Raw genomic sequence first — 18,446 nt, forward strand, 5'->3', positions numbered from 1 at the left:
TCATGGGAAACAATGCTTTGGTCTCTTTTCTTTGTCTGATTCTTCCCTCTTTGTAACCCGAGGAGCTCGTTTGCTGGATTCCTTTTACGGAGCCCTGGTTATCATTTGTCCCATGTTTGTTGCACACTCCTGTGGCAGGTTCCTAGAGAACTGACCTCAGTGTATGATACGTACTCAGGGCAGCAAGTAACCGCCACAGGTGACCATGCCTCCCTCTGCTTAGAACCTTCCATGGCTCCCTGTCATCTACAGGAGAGAGCCCTAGTTTCTTCTATGACCACAAGCATCTGGCTGACCCTTCCAGCATTTTCTCTGTCTCCCTAGTCAGACACTTCTATTTATGGATCACTGCACGCCTTCTCATGCATCGGCGTTACTTTTCATGTGGTTGTCTCTTTCTGGAATCCCCTGCTTCCATTCACCTGCCTCCACTCACCTTCATGTGAGTAACGTCTATTGATCCACCTTCAAGATTCAATTCAGGTGTCACCTCCACTCTATAGCCTTCCTAATTGCCCCTCAGTACTAGGAACCCTTCATTTGTGCTCCTGCAATCTCACCCTCTCTGTCATATACCTTTTTACTTGTTGTTTTATATGTCTGCAGGGAGATGGTATAACAAAGGGACAAGACAGGAGATTTACACGCTGGTCTGGGTTTAAAACCTGGCTCTGCCACTTATTAGCTAGATGTCTTTGCAAAAGTGATCTGACCTTTGGGAGCCTCTTCCGTCTTTACTTGTAAATGGGCACAATGAACTATTCTGGAGTGTTTTGTAGAGGATGCAGTGAACCGACCTGTGATATGCTTAGTACGTGCTTGGCACATGGTCGTTCTCAGTGACGGGGAAGGGTAGTGGTTGTGGTTATTGTGATTATTCCTGAATCATGAAATCTTAGAGGTGAAAGGGATTGGAGAGGTCATTTTCACGTCTACAAAGCCTAATGTCTGTTCCCTTATCAAATAGTCATCCTACTTCGCCTTGAACTCTGCCAGGGACGGGGAGTTCACTTCCTTTCTGATCTTCATGCTGACGCTGGCTAGTACTTAGGCTAAGTTACTTTAGGTCTACTCGGGGGACTATTCTAAATTGGCAGTCATGTGTACATGTATGTATGTATGTTTGTATGTCTACATATATTTAGTAATGTTTGACCACCTATGACTTCCTAAAAAAAAATCTAACTCAAAAAGTTGGGTTAGGAAATCACAATGGAAATTAACCTTCAAAGCAAAGTTGTGAGTGGCTTTGCATTTTGTTAGACCTTTTGTTTCTCCGTGGGTTTGCATCTGTTTTTTGCTTGCCTCTGAGAGGAGCTCCAGTAGAAATCGTAGCTTGTCATGTTGCTGCAACTATGCAGCATATCCTGTCTGTCACAGATAAAGAGAGAACACAACCTGAGTGATATAATAACATGGTATATCTACAAGTAGTAATACTTGGTTGGTAGCGAGAAGATAAACTTTTCTGAATGTGGTTTATAGAACCCTGGATTAGGAGCAAGGAATCCTAAGATACTTTGTAGGACTTTGGCCTCAGTTCTCATCTGTGAAGTGGGAGCATTGGTCACTCAGAGATGGGATAAGAAGGCAGAGGTGGCCTGTGTCCCTGAGAACTAACTACTTCCCTTCTACTCACTCCCCTTCCCCATTCAACCAGAGCAGCTCTGTCTTTACTTTTGAAATCTGAGGTATGTATTTGAGTTCCTTATAAGTGTTATTTAAAATAAAATATTCTGTTGCTTAAAAAATTCGAAAACTTCTGCACTAGATTATCTTGAAGGTCCGTCTAGCTCCCAAAACTATTATGGCTCTAAAATAAAGCAAAGTTATAGCTTTATCAGCTTTCTAATACATGTTTAGTTTGTAAACATTTTCTAAAATGAAACAAAATCATGTTTCAGAAACTTTTTAAAGAATATTTTTTTGTCCTCTCTTTCTGATGAATTTAATTGCAGTGAAAGGCTATTCCTTTCTCTTTCTTCCTAAATTTGCTTTTCTCTGAATTAATGAAAATCCCACTAACACTAGGAAAAAAAGTCATAGGAATAGTGTGGGGCAGGAAGGTGAATGTCATCCTTTGTCATTCCCTTCTCTCCTTTCATCCCTTGGAGATGAAAGTCCTTGGAGAAAGCATAATGTAGTTGAAATATGTATTCAGCAACAAGCATCTCTCATTTTCAGTAATTCCTTTCCCCAAGTCTCTCCAGGTGACCTCACAGAATCATAAAGGTGGAGCAGACATTAAAAATCTTTTTGCCTAAGTTCTTCGCTTTTAAAGATGTAGGAAATGGGGCCCCATGAGGGAGACAATTTGTATTGCATCAGGTAATGAGCTGTACTCAAACTCTGGTCTTTTCCTGTTTAGTTCTCTTTCTAGTGGGTGTAAATAACCTCCTTCTACTTCAGTGTTCTTATTGTAAATTGGGATGATAACAGTAATATTTGCCTCAGAGTCGTTGCTAGTATTATGTGAGTGGAGAGCCCTTAGAATACTGCTTGAACCATAGAAAATTTCTGACACGTTTGCTGTTATCGTCATGACTATACTTCCATATTCTGACAGCAGGCTGTGCAGGGTGCACAATCTGATGGAAACGCCATTGGGTTCTGTTGTGCATCCCTGAAACAAACTGTTAAAATAACCTCTTCTTTTAACATCCCATCCCCCCAGGTGACTGTTCCTTGCTGGGTGAAATTGGGTGGCAGTTGGTTTCATTCAGATAAATGAATTTCATGTTAATATGTTGGCTGTTTAATGCTATGTTTGCCGGGTAGTAATAATACCTTAACTCATTGAAAATGTATGTGCTTCCAGAAAACCTTGAAAGACTGACTTTAATGCTTGTGTGGCAGGTGAGTGTGCAAGTCCTTTTCAATCAAACAGATCTGCCATCTCACCGTCAGGCAGGTACCTGCTCCACGGGAATATACAGGGCTAGCCATGCCATCCTCACTGCGCTCAGCTCTCATTTCTGGAAAGTAAATGGCAATACCAATGGGTGAGCATTTAGGATTTAGATACTATTACTTTATTCCTTTATCAAGGTCACATGGGTGGAACTTGAGCAATGAGGAAAAACTAGTTCTCGCTTTTAGGTTTATTTTACTTTTGATAAGTAGGGCACTATCTGATAGAAAAAGAAAGCTGGGAGTGTGGCTGAAAGACTCCTGCCAGTGAGGAAAAATGCGGTTCTAGGGCAGGCTGCACTATGAATCTCAGGAGCTGGGAGTCCCAGCTTTCAAATGGCTCCTGGGAGTGATGATGGGAGCTTCGCTTAGAAAGGGGTTTGACCACCAGTTCTGTGATGTCAGGGCTGCCATCAGCTTGAACACTTATCTTTTCCTTTTCTGTCATTGGTCCCTCTGTTACTGCCCCCCTCCCAACTCCATACCTGGTCCCACGCTGCCTGAGCATTCTACGTTATTGACGTTGTGAATGACCCCGGGGGACACTGACAGTGAGCCGCAGCTTTGTGGAGCTGAAAATTCCTAGTGTCAGCAGCCGCCCACCCATCATCTCCCGGCAGGGACCCCCTGAGGAGTGTGTAGCATTAACCAGCAGACACTCCTCCATCCTCATTGTTTGTTTGTTTGTTTATGTATTTATTGAGAGAGAGGGAGAGAGAGACCGAGACCCATTAGCAAGAACATACCAGGACTTCGTAAGTGTGATGTGAACTTATCAATTGCTTTCATATTTCAAAATGGAAGCGCCTCTCCGGCGGCGGCGTGTTAAGTGAGCGCTGCAAATGAAAGCTCCAGGCACAAGCTCCGCGGAACCTCAGCCGCTGCTGTTGGCCCCACTAGCCCCCAGGGAGGACACGGACGCCACCCCTCTTTCTCTCCGATTTCCACGCGTGGTGCCGTGTTACTCATTTTCAGCGAGTTTCAGGAGCCGTCGACACACCCGGGTGGGGGGTCTCGGCGCGTGGGTCTCGGGGTGGGAGGCTGGAGCCCGAGTGCGCGCCCTGCAGACGGCGGTGCCCGGCGCGCCCCTCCCTGCGCGCTCGCGCTGTGCCAGACCAGACGCCAGCCCCGGCGCGCTGACAGACGACTTTTCTCAGTTGTCAGTTTTCTCGCTTGTCAGCAGAGCTGCTGCTGGTAAGTGAAAGAAAACAGAGAGGGGGCTCGCAGGCAGCCAGACAGGAGAGCGAGAGCTGGGGAGGGGGAGCCGGGGCGCCCCGGTGCGGGGGCCGTGGGGCGGAGCCCGGGTGCGTGGCCTCCTGCTCAGACCCCTGCATCATACGCGCTTACCCCGGCTCATCCCCCTCTCCGCTCTCCTCTTCTCACTTTGTCCCTTCTCACTTCCTCTCCTTCTCACCCGGCCCTTTCTTTCTTCCCCAAATCCTTCAGCTGCCACACGGGTCACTTCTGTGGCTTTTCTTTTTTTTTTCTTTTTAATTATATGTATATTCGAATAGATCCCAGGTGATTTCTTCTTGAGCAGGAACACAATCCCTACCCCTGGACATTAGCCGGGACCATGGCTGGTTACCATAGCTGCCTCCCAGGGGCACCTGGGTCCCGGGCCGCCCGCAATCCGAGCCCACTTTAAGTCCGGATTTGGGGGGGCGCACAGAGAAAGTGACCGGCAAACGCACGCTGAGATCGGCTGGGGCTCGGGCTGGATCCAAGGAGGCGGGAGGGGACAGCCCAAACTCTCTCAGCCTCACTCACGGTGATAACCTGCAGCTATGGAGTCGCCCACCAAGGAGATTGAAGAATTTGAGAGCAACTCTCTGAAATACCTGCAGCCCGAACAGATCGAGAAAATCTGGCTTCGGCTCCGAGGGCTGTAAGTACATGTATTTACTTCTTTTGCCCCATTTCCCTCCTGCATCAATATTTTACTACACAGCCATCCTCATGAAGGCTCTCCCGGTTCTACATGGCTCTTTAAATACAGTTCAGAAGTTCCACAGCTGCTTTTCTGTTCATTACAGCCACTGCTACCTTCCTTTCAACAGAGAGACTTGTCTTTGTGACTTAGAATGCCTTGCTGTTTCCAAGTCACGCTTTCCTTGGGGGACGGGGTCATGTCTTTAGATTTCAGTTGTAATAGCTCAATACCCACAGAGATGTTTCTGGTCCTTTTTGCCCAGGGAGAAAAGTTTGGGGACTCAGGTCACAGACTTGTAATCAAAGGAAGAATTTTCTCTGTGAAGTGCTTGCAAACAGCTTGGCAGGTGGTCCAAGAATTTACCAATAATTCAAATTCAACATGCATTCTGGCTGTTAAATTCTCTTCTCCCTCTTCCTAGCCTAGTTCAATTCCTGATATTTTCTTAGGATTCTTTCTAGCAAGGGAAATGGTTAGTAGATGGGAAGGCTGTTTTGGAGAAAGTGGGGGTCAGAGCAATGTTGGATTTCCTAGCAATCTTTGAACAATGTAATAGGGTGTTTACTTTCAAAACAGTGGCCTGAATTCTAGTTGGACTGATGGACAGAGTTCTCTAATTCATTCACTTCGTTGGGTTCTGTCTGGTTTTAGGTACTGAGGAGAGGTGACCTGAAAATATGGGGTGTTTTCTGTGAATCAATTTCATAAACAATCAACTTCTGGGCACCCAATCCGGAAGCTGTAGTGATGGCTATACGTCTCCAGTTTGCTTCTCAGTTGACCAGGCAAGTCCCAAAGACACCTTCCATAATGACCAGAAACTTATTTCATCAGAAATTTGGCATCAAATATCTAGTGCTGTTTAAAAGAAAAAGTTTTCCCCAAGTATAGTCTCTAGACATTCTGTTCCTAGCAAGGCAGCGATGGGAAAATCAGCTTCCTGTTTTGCTGCAGTTAACTGTCTTTGGAAGCACATGAGCATGAACAAAACCCAAACTAAAACAAATAAAAAAGGCACTGATCTAAGTCAACTCCATGTTAGGGGAGGCCACATCCCCACCAGGATATTGAGGGTTGTAAAGGAAAGCAAAGGTAGTATGTGTTTCTTTAAGGGGTCCCTATGTAAAGTGCAATGTATAAAAGCTCTCCTGTCACTTAACCTAAATGCTCTTCACTGCCATGAATCTAAATGGGAAACCATGCCAAATAATAGGACGTTTGAATTGTCTGGCTGCTGCAAGCAGAGGCAGTCACTTATTTGGAAATCTCGTCTTTCTGGTTGGCAGGCTGTCCTGACAGTGGAGGCGCATGCAACACACTGCCTCTTTCAGAGTGGTGTTTACAGTAAGCTCCTGTCATACGTAATAAACATGGCATCTGATCATATTTTGGTGCACACAGAAAGTTTGTTGCATCCATAGAGCCTGGGTCCAAGGTATACAATATCAAAGTGTTGTCAAGCTGGTCTCCTTGCCATCCAGGCTAGAGGGACTCATGTGCACACACTCAGGAACTGCTTCTCTCGGGCTGCTTTGCAGTTCACACCTACTCCACACTCCACAGAGCCGCTCAGACTGGGAAGGAGTGTTTGGGCGAATCAGCAAGGCTGAGCTGGGATCTTGTACAGTAAAGCATTTAGGGAAGTCTTGTAGCTTCCTTTGTTTTGTGTCTGTTAGGCTTCTCTGCCCAAGGTGTTGGGGTGTGATGTATCCACATTTTCGTTTTTGTTTTTTAGCCTCTCATATCTATACAGCACCCAGTGTCTTTGGAAGGCAGCTCTGCTCACCACTATACCACCAACGCAACATAAAAGGTGTGGGTTGATTCTTCTCCAGATGTGTGGCTTTGAATCCCTCTTTTTACCCTTCCTGCTGAAATCCCTGCCCAACAGCAATCGTAGGAGATCTGCAGCTTCACTTTCTAATTTGAAAACGACATGTTACTATTGTTATTAAGACACTTTTTTTTTTTTTTACTACTACTGTTATGGCTCTCACTACCACTTTTTTTTTTTTTTTTAAACGTAACAGTAGTGCTATAATAAGTTGCTAAAGACTCCGGAAACCAAAGCACATGCTTGTTTATGCGACTTGGAATAACACTTTTGCAGTTGACAAAATATAGAAACCCTTAGGAGATGGAAAGGTGTGTGTCTATTTGTCCACACAACAGACTGTCAGGAAGAGAAAGGAAACTGCTCTTGCAACCTTTTGTCTTGCTCACTGCTGCACCGCCAGTGCTTAGAACGGGGCTCGGTACATAGTAGGGACTCGAATAGCAGGTGATGAAGGGAGCATAAAGCCCCAAGTGTCAACTTCTTAATATTCACAGTGAAGATAAATATACATTTGGGTCAGCTGATGGGCCACCTGACCTAGCAACACAATATTCTATGAACTAGAGGGGAGGCAGGTTTCACTGACATCAGTACCCAGGCCGAGCACGGAAATCTAAACTGAAGTGGGACTGGGCAAGATGTGGCAAAGCCACGACCCAGGCCGAACCTCACTCTCGTGTTTGCCCAGGCTCTCTCTTTCCCTCCCCTGACCTCTCCCCTTCTCTGCACTGGCCAGGAGTGGTCTTCACCAGCGGCAAGAGGATTGCTGAGGTTGTCATCTGTGAAGAATGTACAGTGTAGGAGAGTACAGGGGATGAGCCCCCCTGTACTTACATCTCTGCCTCTCCCCCTCCCAGTCCCTCTTTTTTACTTCTCGCCATCTGAATGCTACAGTGTTGCCACGAAAATAAGACCTCGCCGGACCATCAGCTCTAATGCGTCTTTTGGAGCAAAAATTAATATAAGACCCGGTCTTATATTATATAATATTATATAAGACCCGACCTTATATTAAAATAAGACTGGGTCTTATATTATATTAAAATAAGACCGGATTTTATATTAATTCTTGCTTCAAAAGACGCATTAAAGCTGATGGTTTAGCTAGGTCTTATTTTGGGGAAACATGGTACATATTTATTATGTTTAATGTCATTCTCCTCCAACTAGAATGTAAGCTCCTTGAAGACAGGCTTTTATTTTTTGGTCTGTTTTGGTCATTGGTGTAACCCCAGTGTCTACAAGACTACCTGTATGCAGTAAATCATCAGTAGGGATTTGAAACCTAGGGCTGTTTCACATGTTTCTCTAGGAAAGAATCAAGGAAAACTCTTAACCTCATCTTGTAGCATCATTGGCATATTAATTGTGCATCGAACGTTGCAAATGTGCATTTTAAACACTGTTTACGTTAGCTGAGACTACCTGCAAGCTTAGGTGTTGACCATACTGACGTCTCCCATTTCCCTTAAGCGGGGGTGGGGGTCGGGTGAGGGGGGCTGCACACCAGCACACAGAGAGGCTGCTGCGACCAGGGCTGTGGTGTCTTCCGCCCCCTCTGCAGCCCTGCCAGCCTCTCCTACACACGCTCACATGACTCTGACGGGAAGGGAACAAACACTGCACACCTGAGCTTTCTGGGTGACACCTGTCAGGGATGCTGTCCTCTTATATTTCTGGGTGGAGCCTCATTTTTGTTTTTCCATCAACCTCAGTTGTCCCCCACATACTGTTGCCGTACCCCCTTCCTGTGAAGGTGTGGGTGGATTTGTGAAGCGCTTCTCCCCATGGCTGTTTTGTTAGGGAATCTTCCAATCAAGGAAAAAGATGACCGTGGCTGTACTTTGTTCCTCTGATGATGTGGGGAGCCTCATGGCTGCCTGGGTTTGAATCATGACTTGTACCTTGGGTCCTGACCAAGAGTTTTTCTCTTGCCAACCTGCTCTGTGATGACAAAGAGGTATTTCTATGCTTTAAAAAAATTGAAACGAGAGAACAGGTTTCACTTATTCTTTGGCATTTATCATCCCAATTGTAGTTAACCGATCATGTATTCATTTGCCCAGTGAGGAGGTAGGCAGGGTAACACGTTTTATGCTTATGTGGCACTCTCTATGAAGATGATGATGCTTTTTCCCTATTATCTAAGGTAATATTATAAATATAAAGGGAGGTAAAATGGTTATTAGGGTAACAGATAGAGACTATTGTTTTTGTCTATCCAGCAAGCTTCCTCCCACCCTTATTATGGTAACAGATGCTGCCCCCCCACCCCACCCCCTGCTCACTACCAGACTGGCCAATCGTAGTTTCACCTTCCTGGTAACAGTGGTTCATCTCAAGAAGCCACACAGGCACAGAATCCTTCATGGAGATTGTTCCATCGGCTGAGGGAGACGCCTTCTTTCCCTTCCTTTGGGCTTTCCTGGTGGCTGCCACTGGCTGCATTTCCCACTTCATGGAGAAGACCTTTCTATGATGGGACACAGTGAGGCCAACATCCCAAGAGAACCAGAGGGGAGAAGATGGAAACCGCAGGGTCTGTTCCCAGAGGCCGCAGTTGCTGCCATGGCTTCTGATTCTGTCTGTTGGTTCAGCTCCACGAGCCAGTCAGGCTCTGTATCTGCTTGGGCTGCTTTGAGTTTGGTTTCTCTGCAAGAGTCTTCACTAAAGACCCTGCTGAAGTACAGAGAACTTAAGTGACTCTTCCAAACTACACAGCAGAGATGGAGGTGGGGAGAGCCACAGGCAAAGAAGCCCAGATCTTCCGTTTCATGTTTCTTAATTAATGAAGCCCTGTATTTTCTTCTACTCATGTGAAATTTTTAACAGTGTCATCAATATTCAGGGAATGTGACTTTACTCAGTTCACATCTATGGAGTATCTTTGACATGCTAGGCACTTTGGTGAGCTCTGGGTATGCAAAGGCAGGTAAATACTTACCTGCCCTGGAGCAGTTCCTAGGCTAGCAGGAGGGGCTGATGCGAGTAGCTGGAAGTGACCACTGTAGTTACAGAGGGATGCACGACAGTTACCTCTGCCTGGGAGGACCCAGAAGTGTTGCAGATGAGCAGTGAGCTGTGGGTCTGTAGAGTCCGTAGAGTCCCAAGGAAGAAACTTGCACAGATGTTTCATTCATGTCAGCCTCTGGCAAAGATGCGAAGAAGCCTTTTGCAAAAATGCGAGGAAAACAAGGAGTTATCCATTCAGCCCAGAATAAATCAGCCAGCATTCTGAGCTGTTGTTATGGACGACTGGAAAGCTGCTTCAGCTTAGTAGGATTGAGCCTGAGTCCCAGTGCCTTTCTCATTGATAATTCCCAAAGGAGACGGTATGGTAGGGTCTATTTGCTGTCATTCAGCTGTCTCGGTAACAGGGTTACTTCCACTACCATTCAATCCCCAAGAGCCTTAGTTACTTTCCCTAAAAGGTAGCTGTGTGGTATCCTCTTGCACCTCATGCAGTGCAATATTGAGGGATAGCTAGAAGTTCATGTGCAAAGGTGTGGAAGCATGGGAGACCTTGGCCTGTCAAGGAGGAGTGAGAGAGGATGTTGGGAAGGAAGGCATGGGCCTGGTGGTGATACGTGGAATTTCACAAAATTTGCTTTTTGGTTTTCTCAAAAGTATACATTCTTATAGTTTAAGAAGGCAGGTATTTGAACACATTTTACTACATTACACACAAAAAATGTTATGTTCGAGGCACTCCCCATTCACATCTTTCAAATATATATATCTCTCTATATATATCTATATCTATATCTATATATATAGATATATGTATATATTTGATACATGTAATTTTAAGGAGTTTGTATTGTATTCCATAAGTTATAAGGAATTGTTGAAAGACTTGAAGCTGGAGAATAACAAAATGAAATTTGAATTTTAGGATGGCTATTCTGGAAGAAGTGTGGAGGACAGAGATTGGAGATGGTACTTGAGACCTGGAGACCAGGAGAAATTGCCTGAATTGGGGTAGCTCCAATGACAATGAACGAACACGGGGCACAGGAGAATTGACAGAACAGAGTAGAGAGAGAGGAGAAGTTGTCTTCCAAGTTTGTTTTGGCTTGGAAGTCTTACTGTGTTTGGTGCCTTTTGCTTTGTCAGGGACCATGGAGAGAAGAGCAGATTTGGAAAAACGCAGATTGATTAACTTGGCTTTAGACATGTTGAACTGGAGTGGCCTCTGGAATGTCCAAGCAGCTTGTGGTGACAACATTCTAGAACTACAGAGACCTTTGGCCTGGAGTCGTGGGTCATGGTTCTGAGTTAAACCCTTGTGAACAAATGACCTAGGGAAGAGGGGCTGGACCTGAATCTCACTAATAAAGTAATTCCAAAAAAGAATTTGAACACTTATTGTTTGTTTTCCTCAGCTTACATATTTTAATGTATTAATTGGTCCTTCTACCCTCTCATTTAATTGGAAGTGTCAGACGGTTCAGCATATTTTTATTGGGCTGCTATTGTGTACCAGATACTAGGAGTTTCCAAAGAGGTATAAAATATCAGAAGAAAAGCTCTGCTCTCAGGAAACTTAGTGTCTAGTTAGGGAGAAAAGGTAATTGTATTTACATGTGAAAAATTGGAAAAGCTCTAATAAAAGTCTGGGCAATAATTCATTGCTGAGTAAGTGATATTGACACTATCTCCTACGGCTCAGAGAAGGCAGATATTTATATCTGAGACATTTTTTTTTGAGTCTGTCTTTTCTAAGTAAAGATCAATTAAGTAAGTCTCCCCAAATATGTTCTTGTGTATATTAAAGCAGACAAAGGGATAACTATCATAAAAGATAAGTAGAATGGAATTTTCTTTACTTGCACGCAGTGTATTAATACATAATTACTTGCTGATCATAATTTGGGTGTGCTAACTTACTAGCTAATTACAACTCAGTATTTGGGAGCTAAGTGTTTGTTATTTTGACCAAGCTTTACAGCCTCTGTCAGTTTGGAAGAAGCAGCCCTAAGCAGAGAGATTTCTGCATTTCTAGCTCTGTTTTCTGTCTTTAATTTTCTTTGGCTCATAGAAAACTACTTTCTTTGGTTTCAGTTTCCCCTTATGGAGGGAAAGTGCTTAGATGACCTACTTCATGGCTTTTTGAGAAACGACTAAGAAAAATGTTAAATATGAGGCACATAAAATAGTCTGTAACAGCTTTGAGAAGGACCATCACAATTTCCCGTTAGTAATAAAAAATGAATTCTACAACAAAGGAGACACGATTTCTGGAGAAAGGATACTGAATCCACGTAAAGCGTTGGTATTCTTCAGGTGTATTGGAGCGTACTCTTTATTTAAAGACCTTTTGACAGCTCTTACTAAATAAGAGAAACGAGTCTTCAGGAGTGTAAGAAAACCCAAGATGTCCCTAAGGTATGAAATCATGAAAAACTTTAAAAGAATAACTGACTCAAGAAGACAATTTATGATTATAGGTAGTGAGTTTTATGGACATATTTGAGTGCATAGACACACATCTAACCTGCAGGAGACTCGTCTATCACTCATTCACTCAGGAAACATTTCTCTAGCACTTACCATGTGCTAGGCTTCAGGGATACAGTGGGAAACAAGACAGAGGCTCCCTCCCTCAGAGAGTGTTCGGTCTACAGGTAGTGGCAAATATTAAACATACAATTCCACAAATAATCGTCCACTGTGTTGAATGCTGCAGAGAAGTACAGGGTACTGTGAAAACACATAAGAAGGGGCCCAAACCTGGTCCATGAATCAGAGAAGGCTTCACTGAAGCAGTTAGAGTTAAGCTGAGAGAGGAAGAATAAGCAGGTCTTAGGTAAGCCAAGAGTTCATTCTAAGGTATTCATGGCTTGGAAAAATACCACGTGCAAAGAGCCAAAGAAACATGGTACCTTCGAGAAGACCAAAGAAGGCTGCACCTTAGATAATATGGAGACAGGAGGCTTAAGACACAGTGGGAGAAGGGCAGGTCTTGCCTCATTTTTTAGATTAGGGGTCTTGGCAATGGGAAGGTAGGTCTGTAGGGATGGATTTGAGAGCTTTTCAGGAGGTAGACTCAACAAGACTTGGACATGGGGGATGAGGAAGAAAGTGGAATCTAGGATAACTCCCAGGTTTTGAGCTTGGCTCCCCAGCTGCCATTTACTTAGGTTACAATCACTGAGGGGGCAGCAGGTTTGCAGGTTTGGTTGTGGGCAGGAGCAGAATGAATGGAGAGTAGAAATCATGAGTTCAGTTTTGGACGCATCGAATATGAGGGGTCTATGAGATGTCCCTGGTGAAGGCATGAGCAGTTGAAGCCTGGAGATTAAAGGAAAGGTCTGGATTAGAGAAGTAATATATAGCCTAATAAAGAAGAAAAATTTATATACACATATACAAAATGTATACACATATATGTATGTGAGTGTGTACTTGTGTGAATGTGTTTGAATGATGCAAAATTAATATTCCTATAATTTTTACAAGTGGAGAAAAAAATAGCTTAGTTTGACCCTCTAAATAGTCTGAGAGAAGGTGCCAGGAGACTGTAAGTTCATGTATATTTCTCTCTCTCTCTTTTTTTAATGAGGGCGCAGCTCACAGTGGCCCATGCGGGGATCGAACCAGCAGCCATGGTGTTATCAGCACCACACTCTAGCCAACTGAGGTAACTGGCCACCATGTATATTTCTCACTGGCATTTACTTGTTCAATATATGGGAAAGGCCCGCTGGCAATCAATGTATATAGCTTTGCTCAGAACCCTTCTTATATTGACGACTTGGCTTTTCCCACCAAACATAGATTCGAAGCAGAAACAGCAACCCGGGGGATAGGCAGGGTCATTTCTATTATTCCAAGGGCAGAAAGAAACTATGACCCAAGAAGCCAAATGGGATGAGGCTCTCCTCACGGACCTTCTGGGGACCAGGCACGAGCCGGGCAGTAGGCCCGAAGCCTGGGGCCTCGCCCACAGCACAGGGGCCTGGTGAAGCTTGGCTGGGTGGAGGCTCCCTAGAGCCTTCAGGAGGCTCGTCCAGGGCACATAGCCTCCAGCTGCTGCTCCAGAGGTGCCCTCCAGGGGACACACCGGGCCTCTGTTTCTTAGGGCAGTGCTCAGTCCTGCCGTGGCGCTGGCCCTCCACACCTCCTCTGCCTCGTTCGTGGCCCGTTTCCTGCTCTTTAAGGCCTTCCCCAAATGGTCCTACCTTCCTGCATTTCCACCCTCTTCTAAGGGCCTATTGCTGTGACCCAGTATTTACTATTCTGCTGAAAACACAGCTCTTCTTTTAGACACTCACCATGAGAGTGCATCGAGTATGTTGGCTGACAGTCACCATTGGGCATCCAAAGAACATTGCATTCTGTTGATTCAGAGTCCAAACAACTGAAATGCCTAAATAACCAAGACTTTTTGTACGCTCTAGAGATGTGCTGAATAAATCTGGCCGTGAAAGATTAATCCTTGAAAGCCACTTCCAGGTGTGTTTTAGGAATAGTTCAAATTCAGACTGACTTCTCTTCCTTTGTTTCTCTTCCTCTCTGACTCTTGTCTCAGGATGACTCTGAGAGGTCTTACACTACCTGTCAATGACCCCCTCCCCCAAAGTATATTACATGTAGTATCTTGTCCCAGGGGCTTGGTACTTGGAAACCCTGTCTGCTAACTGTGAGCGACCATAAACACTTCCGTGAATAGGACCCCGTGTAGCTCATGGGTGAAATATATGGATTAATGATGATAAATCAAGCTTCATAAATGTTGTTTAGAACTGCCATTCTGTCTATAAAACCCCTGTCTGAAATTGGTCATTGTTAAAAAACAAACAAACAAACAAAAAACTGAAAGAATTATTCCAAGCACCCTTTCTGGGCGTCTTGGCATAGTTTCGGTGAACCTAATTGTAGTGAGGGAGATTTTTGGTTCAAAGCTTCAATTGAATTTAGTTGACAGTGGTGCTCAAAATGGTCCCAAGGAATGCATCTGCTAGTTGGTTTTTTTGATGTTGTTGTTCTGTATTTTGGATATTGGTTTCATTTTTGCCACATTTAAATTGTTGGAATTTACAGAGTCTGTTGTGTTCAGAGAAGAGCCTTATACAGATGACGCTACTGGGAGAGAAGCTTCAGAGGAAATAGGAAGGACTTCTGCTCCCAAGGAGCTGTTGTCTTGACTTCAGTTCACCTGGCACTGTAAATGGCCAATAGCTGCTTTCTGCCAGGAGTGGGGTTTTGTTTTAATGAAATATATTGGGGTGACATGGGTTAACAATGTCATATAAGTTTCAGGCATACAATTCTATATTACAACACCTGTTCCATGTGTGTTCACCACCCCAAGTCTAGTCTCCCTCTGTCACCATATATTTGACCCCCTTCACCCTCTTCATCCTCCCCCTACTCCCTTCCCCTCTGGGAACCACCATTCTATTGTCTGTGTCTATGAGTTTGTTTGTTTATTCTTTTGTTGCTTTTTGGTTTATATACAGCTTTGGGTGAAATCATATGGTCCTTGATAAGGGTTGGGAGGAAGGGAGTCAAAGAGGAGAGAGGGTACTTCTACAGCAGATAGAAAAGGCTTAGAAAAATCAGACTGGTTGCTGAAGTTAAACTTGGCAGGGGATAGTTTTTGTTCTGGCTAAATATACATGGGGAAAAACAAAATAGAAAATTCACTGAAGCAACTCTCTGGATAATTCCCTTTAAAACACCTACCCACCCCCGAATTCCAAGGATAAATCTATGAAGAGTGAGATTTTTGTCTTTATCTTTTGCATTTTTTTCCACTTTGGCAATGTTGTCACAGATATGAAGAAATATTGTTGTTTTCAGCCTTTCTCATTGATGTTTATCTAACTAGGAGCCAGGCTCCCAGGAAGGTCACAAAAACCTCTTCCCTTCCCACCCACACATTTTTGCTGTACTTATAACACAGCAAGTGGTTGTAAATATGGGACTAGAGGGATAAATCATTTATGCAAAAAAAGTACTACTTGGATTTCTACAAGCATGACATTTACTTTCTATTTTCTTTCTCTTAAAACCTTTCCACATTTTCTCACTGCTGCCACTGTGTAGCTCACGGCCCAGCTTTAAAGCAATAGATTTTGTAGCTAGAGGGGAATATGGTGCTTGGTCTGCTCATAAAAACCTCTTTCCAGAGGAGCATTTCGGCTTTCTTTGGGGAGGGGTCCCATTCTGGGGCCTGTTAGACAGTAATCCCAGTGCTGGAAGTTTTAACCCAGGACCAGGAGAGAAGCAGGTAGGCACAGGAGATTTGGATTTCTGTGTCTGGCCAGCTTTCCTCAGACAGATGAGGGGGGTGAGGGGAGCTGAAGAGACAGGCCTGAGGGAATGGTGTGGATTGGCTGTGTGAGTTGATGCCTTTCCAGGTGGGGCTTCTTGTGGGGTCGTTTACTTTGGATTAAACCTTCTCCTCAAAGGTTCCCCCTCTCTCCACTGCCCAGACAGCACTAGAAAGAAACCCATTTGTTTCCAGGAGTGAATTAAAAATTGATGGTCGTTTTTTACAGCTCTGTTTCAGATTAGCATTCTGTCATCTTCAGCGTCGCCATCCTCACCCCCAAACCATACTGTCAAAGGCTTCTTGCGTTTGAATTTGATCTCATCACTTTTGGTTAAAGCATGCTGGCGTTTTGGACTTTGGGAATTGCTGTCGCTGAGTATGATCTTTCTTTTCTAAGTGGCTAAATGAAAGGGTGTGAGTCTGTAGGACAGTTTTCCCCAGTAGAAAACCTCGCAGAAAAACTCTTTAGACAATTTAAACAAAAATAACTCTTTCCTAACTATTGGGTTATTCCTGGTGAAAGTGAGTTTATGTCATTTCATTGTTTTTTTGTTTTTTTATCTTTTGTCATGCCTTGGATCTTTGGCCAAGCAGGAAAATATAATCGTTGCCCACGTGGATTTTTATTCTGTAGCTCATCCGTTAAGAAATACTTGAGCTAGTAAGAGAAGAGAGGCTCTCACTTTGTCTAATATCTTCTTTTTTCTCCCCTAAACAGCCTGCAGGAAGGTGCCAGGAGACGGCAATTTATATGTATTTTTCTCATTGGCATTTGCTTGTTCGAAATACGGGAAAGGCCATCAAGCAATCAATATACATAGCTTTGCAAATCTAGGTTTTAACGTTTGTGTCACGGAAATGAAATCACTGGAGGGAATGAAAGAAATGTACAAGGACTTTTCCTTCTCAGTGACATGAAGAATAGTTCAAAGATAGATTCAGTAGAAGTTTCTAGAGATATCCAGTTCTGTTCAGTCTGTAACCCGTATGCCAATGAAAAACAACACCAAAGGATCTGACGATGGTTTAGATCCTCTCGCATTTCATGGGTATTTGTGGCATTTTATCTCAGTCCACTTTCCCATGAGTGAGTCACATGTGATCTGAACTTCTCTGAACATGTAGTTAAGTCCATGAGTCTTGCTGTGCCCTTTGTTTCCCTGAGTCTGTCCTCTAGTCTCCTCTCCCTTGAGGGAACTGAGGGCTCGGAACCCACATTTTCAAAGCTGTCTGTGCGTCTGTAGCAGTAGTGGCTCTGTTAGGCAGGATGGAGATGGGATCTGCTGGGATCTGGAGCGGCCATCATCGTGCCGAAACCCGGAGAACACTAAGGCAGGATGGGAATTCTCCCTGTGGCTGCGTGTGTAGTTGGTACACAGTCAGCTTCCCGTACCAGAAAACCTTCTCGGGCCCAACTGGGACGTATCTTGCTGTCAACTTAGAAACTGAACACAAGTTTTGGTTTTTCGAAGCCAGCTTGTTTGAATATTAAGCCTATTTATAAACCTCATTATTGCAGCACCCATATGGCTCTTAGTCAAAGATACTCACTTAAAAAAAGTGAAAGACTGCCAGGCGCTTCGTAATTTAACATCCATGCGTAATTGACTCTCACTTACCCAGGCTATCAGGACTGATGCCTGAGTCATCCGTGTGACTTTGGAGTATGTGAAATTTACATGGAATGGTGGGTGTGCCCAGCACCGTGAGAACTCCCAGTCGTCATAAAGCTAATAAAGCCCCTCAAAAACACCCTTGCTCCTGCCTCATTGCTGTCTGTTCTCTGCCCCCAGGCAGGTCCAGGTTTACTGTGGCTAGGACAACCCCCTGTGTTTGCTTAGATGCATCCTCTCTCTCCGTGACGGGGGCCAGGAGAAGTAAAATGGAATTCGGGGTCTTGAAGACTCTGCTGAGTGACACAGTCATGGAGACCTTCGGGGAACCTTTTTAAATATTGTGGCGGTCCACGCTCTTTGCTCTTTGATGAGGCTCCGATCTCAGTATCCACTTAGAAGGTGATCCGCTGGATGGACCGAAGGCTTTGAGGGCTGATTTTCTTTCCTTTTTTAAATTAAAGTTTATTGGGGTGACATTGGCTAGTAAAGTTACATAGGTTTCAAGTGTACAGTTCTGTAACACATCATCTATATATCACATTGTGTGTTCATCACCCAGAGTCAGTTCTTCTTCCATCACCCTATATTTGATCCCATTTACCCTCATCTACCACCCCCATCCCTCCTTACCCTCTGGTAACCCCTAAACTATTGTCTGTGTCTATGAGTTTTTGCTTCTTTATTTGTTTGTCTTGGGTGGATCTTGAGATTATTACGAGGGCTGATTTTCTAGCTCATCACTTCCCTTGTCTTGTACGTGTGTGTGCACACAGGCACACACACACACCATTTGATACTTCTTGGGGGAACCCACAGTTCCCTAGAAACATTCCAGACTTAAACAGACATCGATTTTCAATGAAGACC

General features: G+C 44.2%; 1 protein-coding gene across 11 annotated transcripts in view; it reads left to right on the forward strand.

Annotated features, from left to right (window-relative positions):
- PDE1C (phosphodiesterase 1C) overlaps positions 1 to 18,446 on the forward strand; it is a 483,269-nt gene that overhangs the window by 217,066 nt on the left and 247,757 nt on the right. Inside the window, exons 1-2 of one of the 11 annotated variants that reach the window (XM_019726215.3) lie at positions 3,560 to 4,104; positions 4,696 to 4,798. The exons of 9 other annotated variants lie outside the window; for them this stretch is intronic. In XM_019726215.3, coding sequence (XP_019581774.2) covers positions 3,753 to 4,104; positions 4,696 to 4,798 — 455 coding nt within the window. In that variant the 5' untranslated portion in view covers positions 3,560 to 3,752. Of the gene's footprint in view, positions 1 to 3,559; positions 4,105 to 4,695; positions 4,799 to 18,446 lie in introns of those variants that run through there. One more of the 11 variants, XM_019726214.3, reaches the window with a different exon arrangement.

Source organism: Rhinolophus sinicus, chromosome 4 (assembly GCF_057876585.1).
Source record: "Rhinolophus sinicus isolate RSI-liver-muscle chromosome 4, RSI-T2T, whole genome shotgun sequence".
Classification (NCBI taxonomy): Eukaryota; Metazoa; Chordata; class Mammalia; order Chiroptera; family Rhinolophidae; genus Rhinolophus; species Rhinolophus sinicus.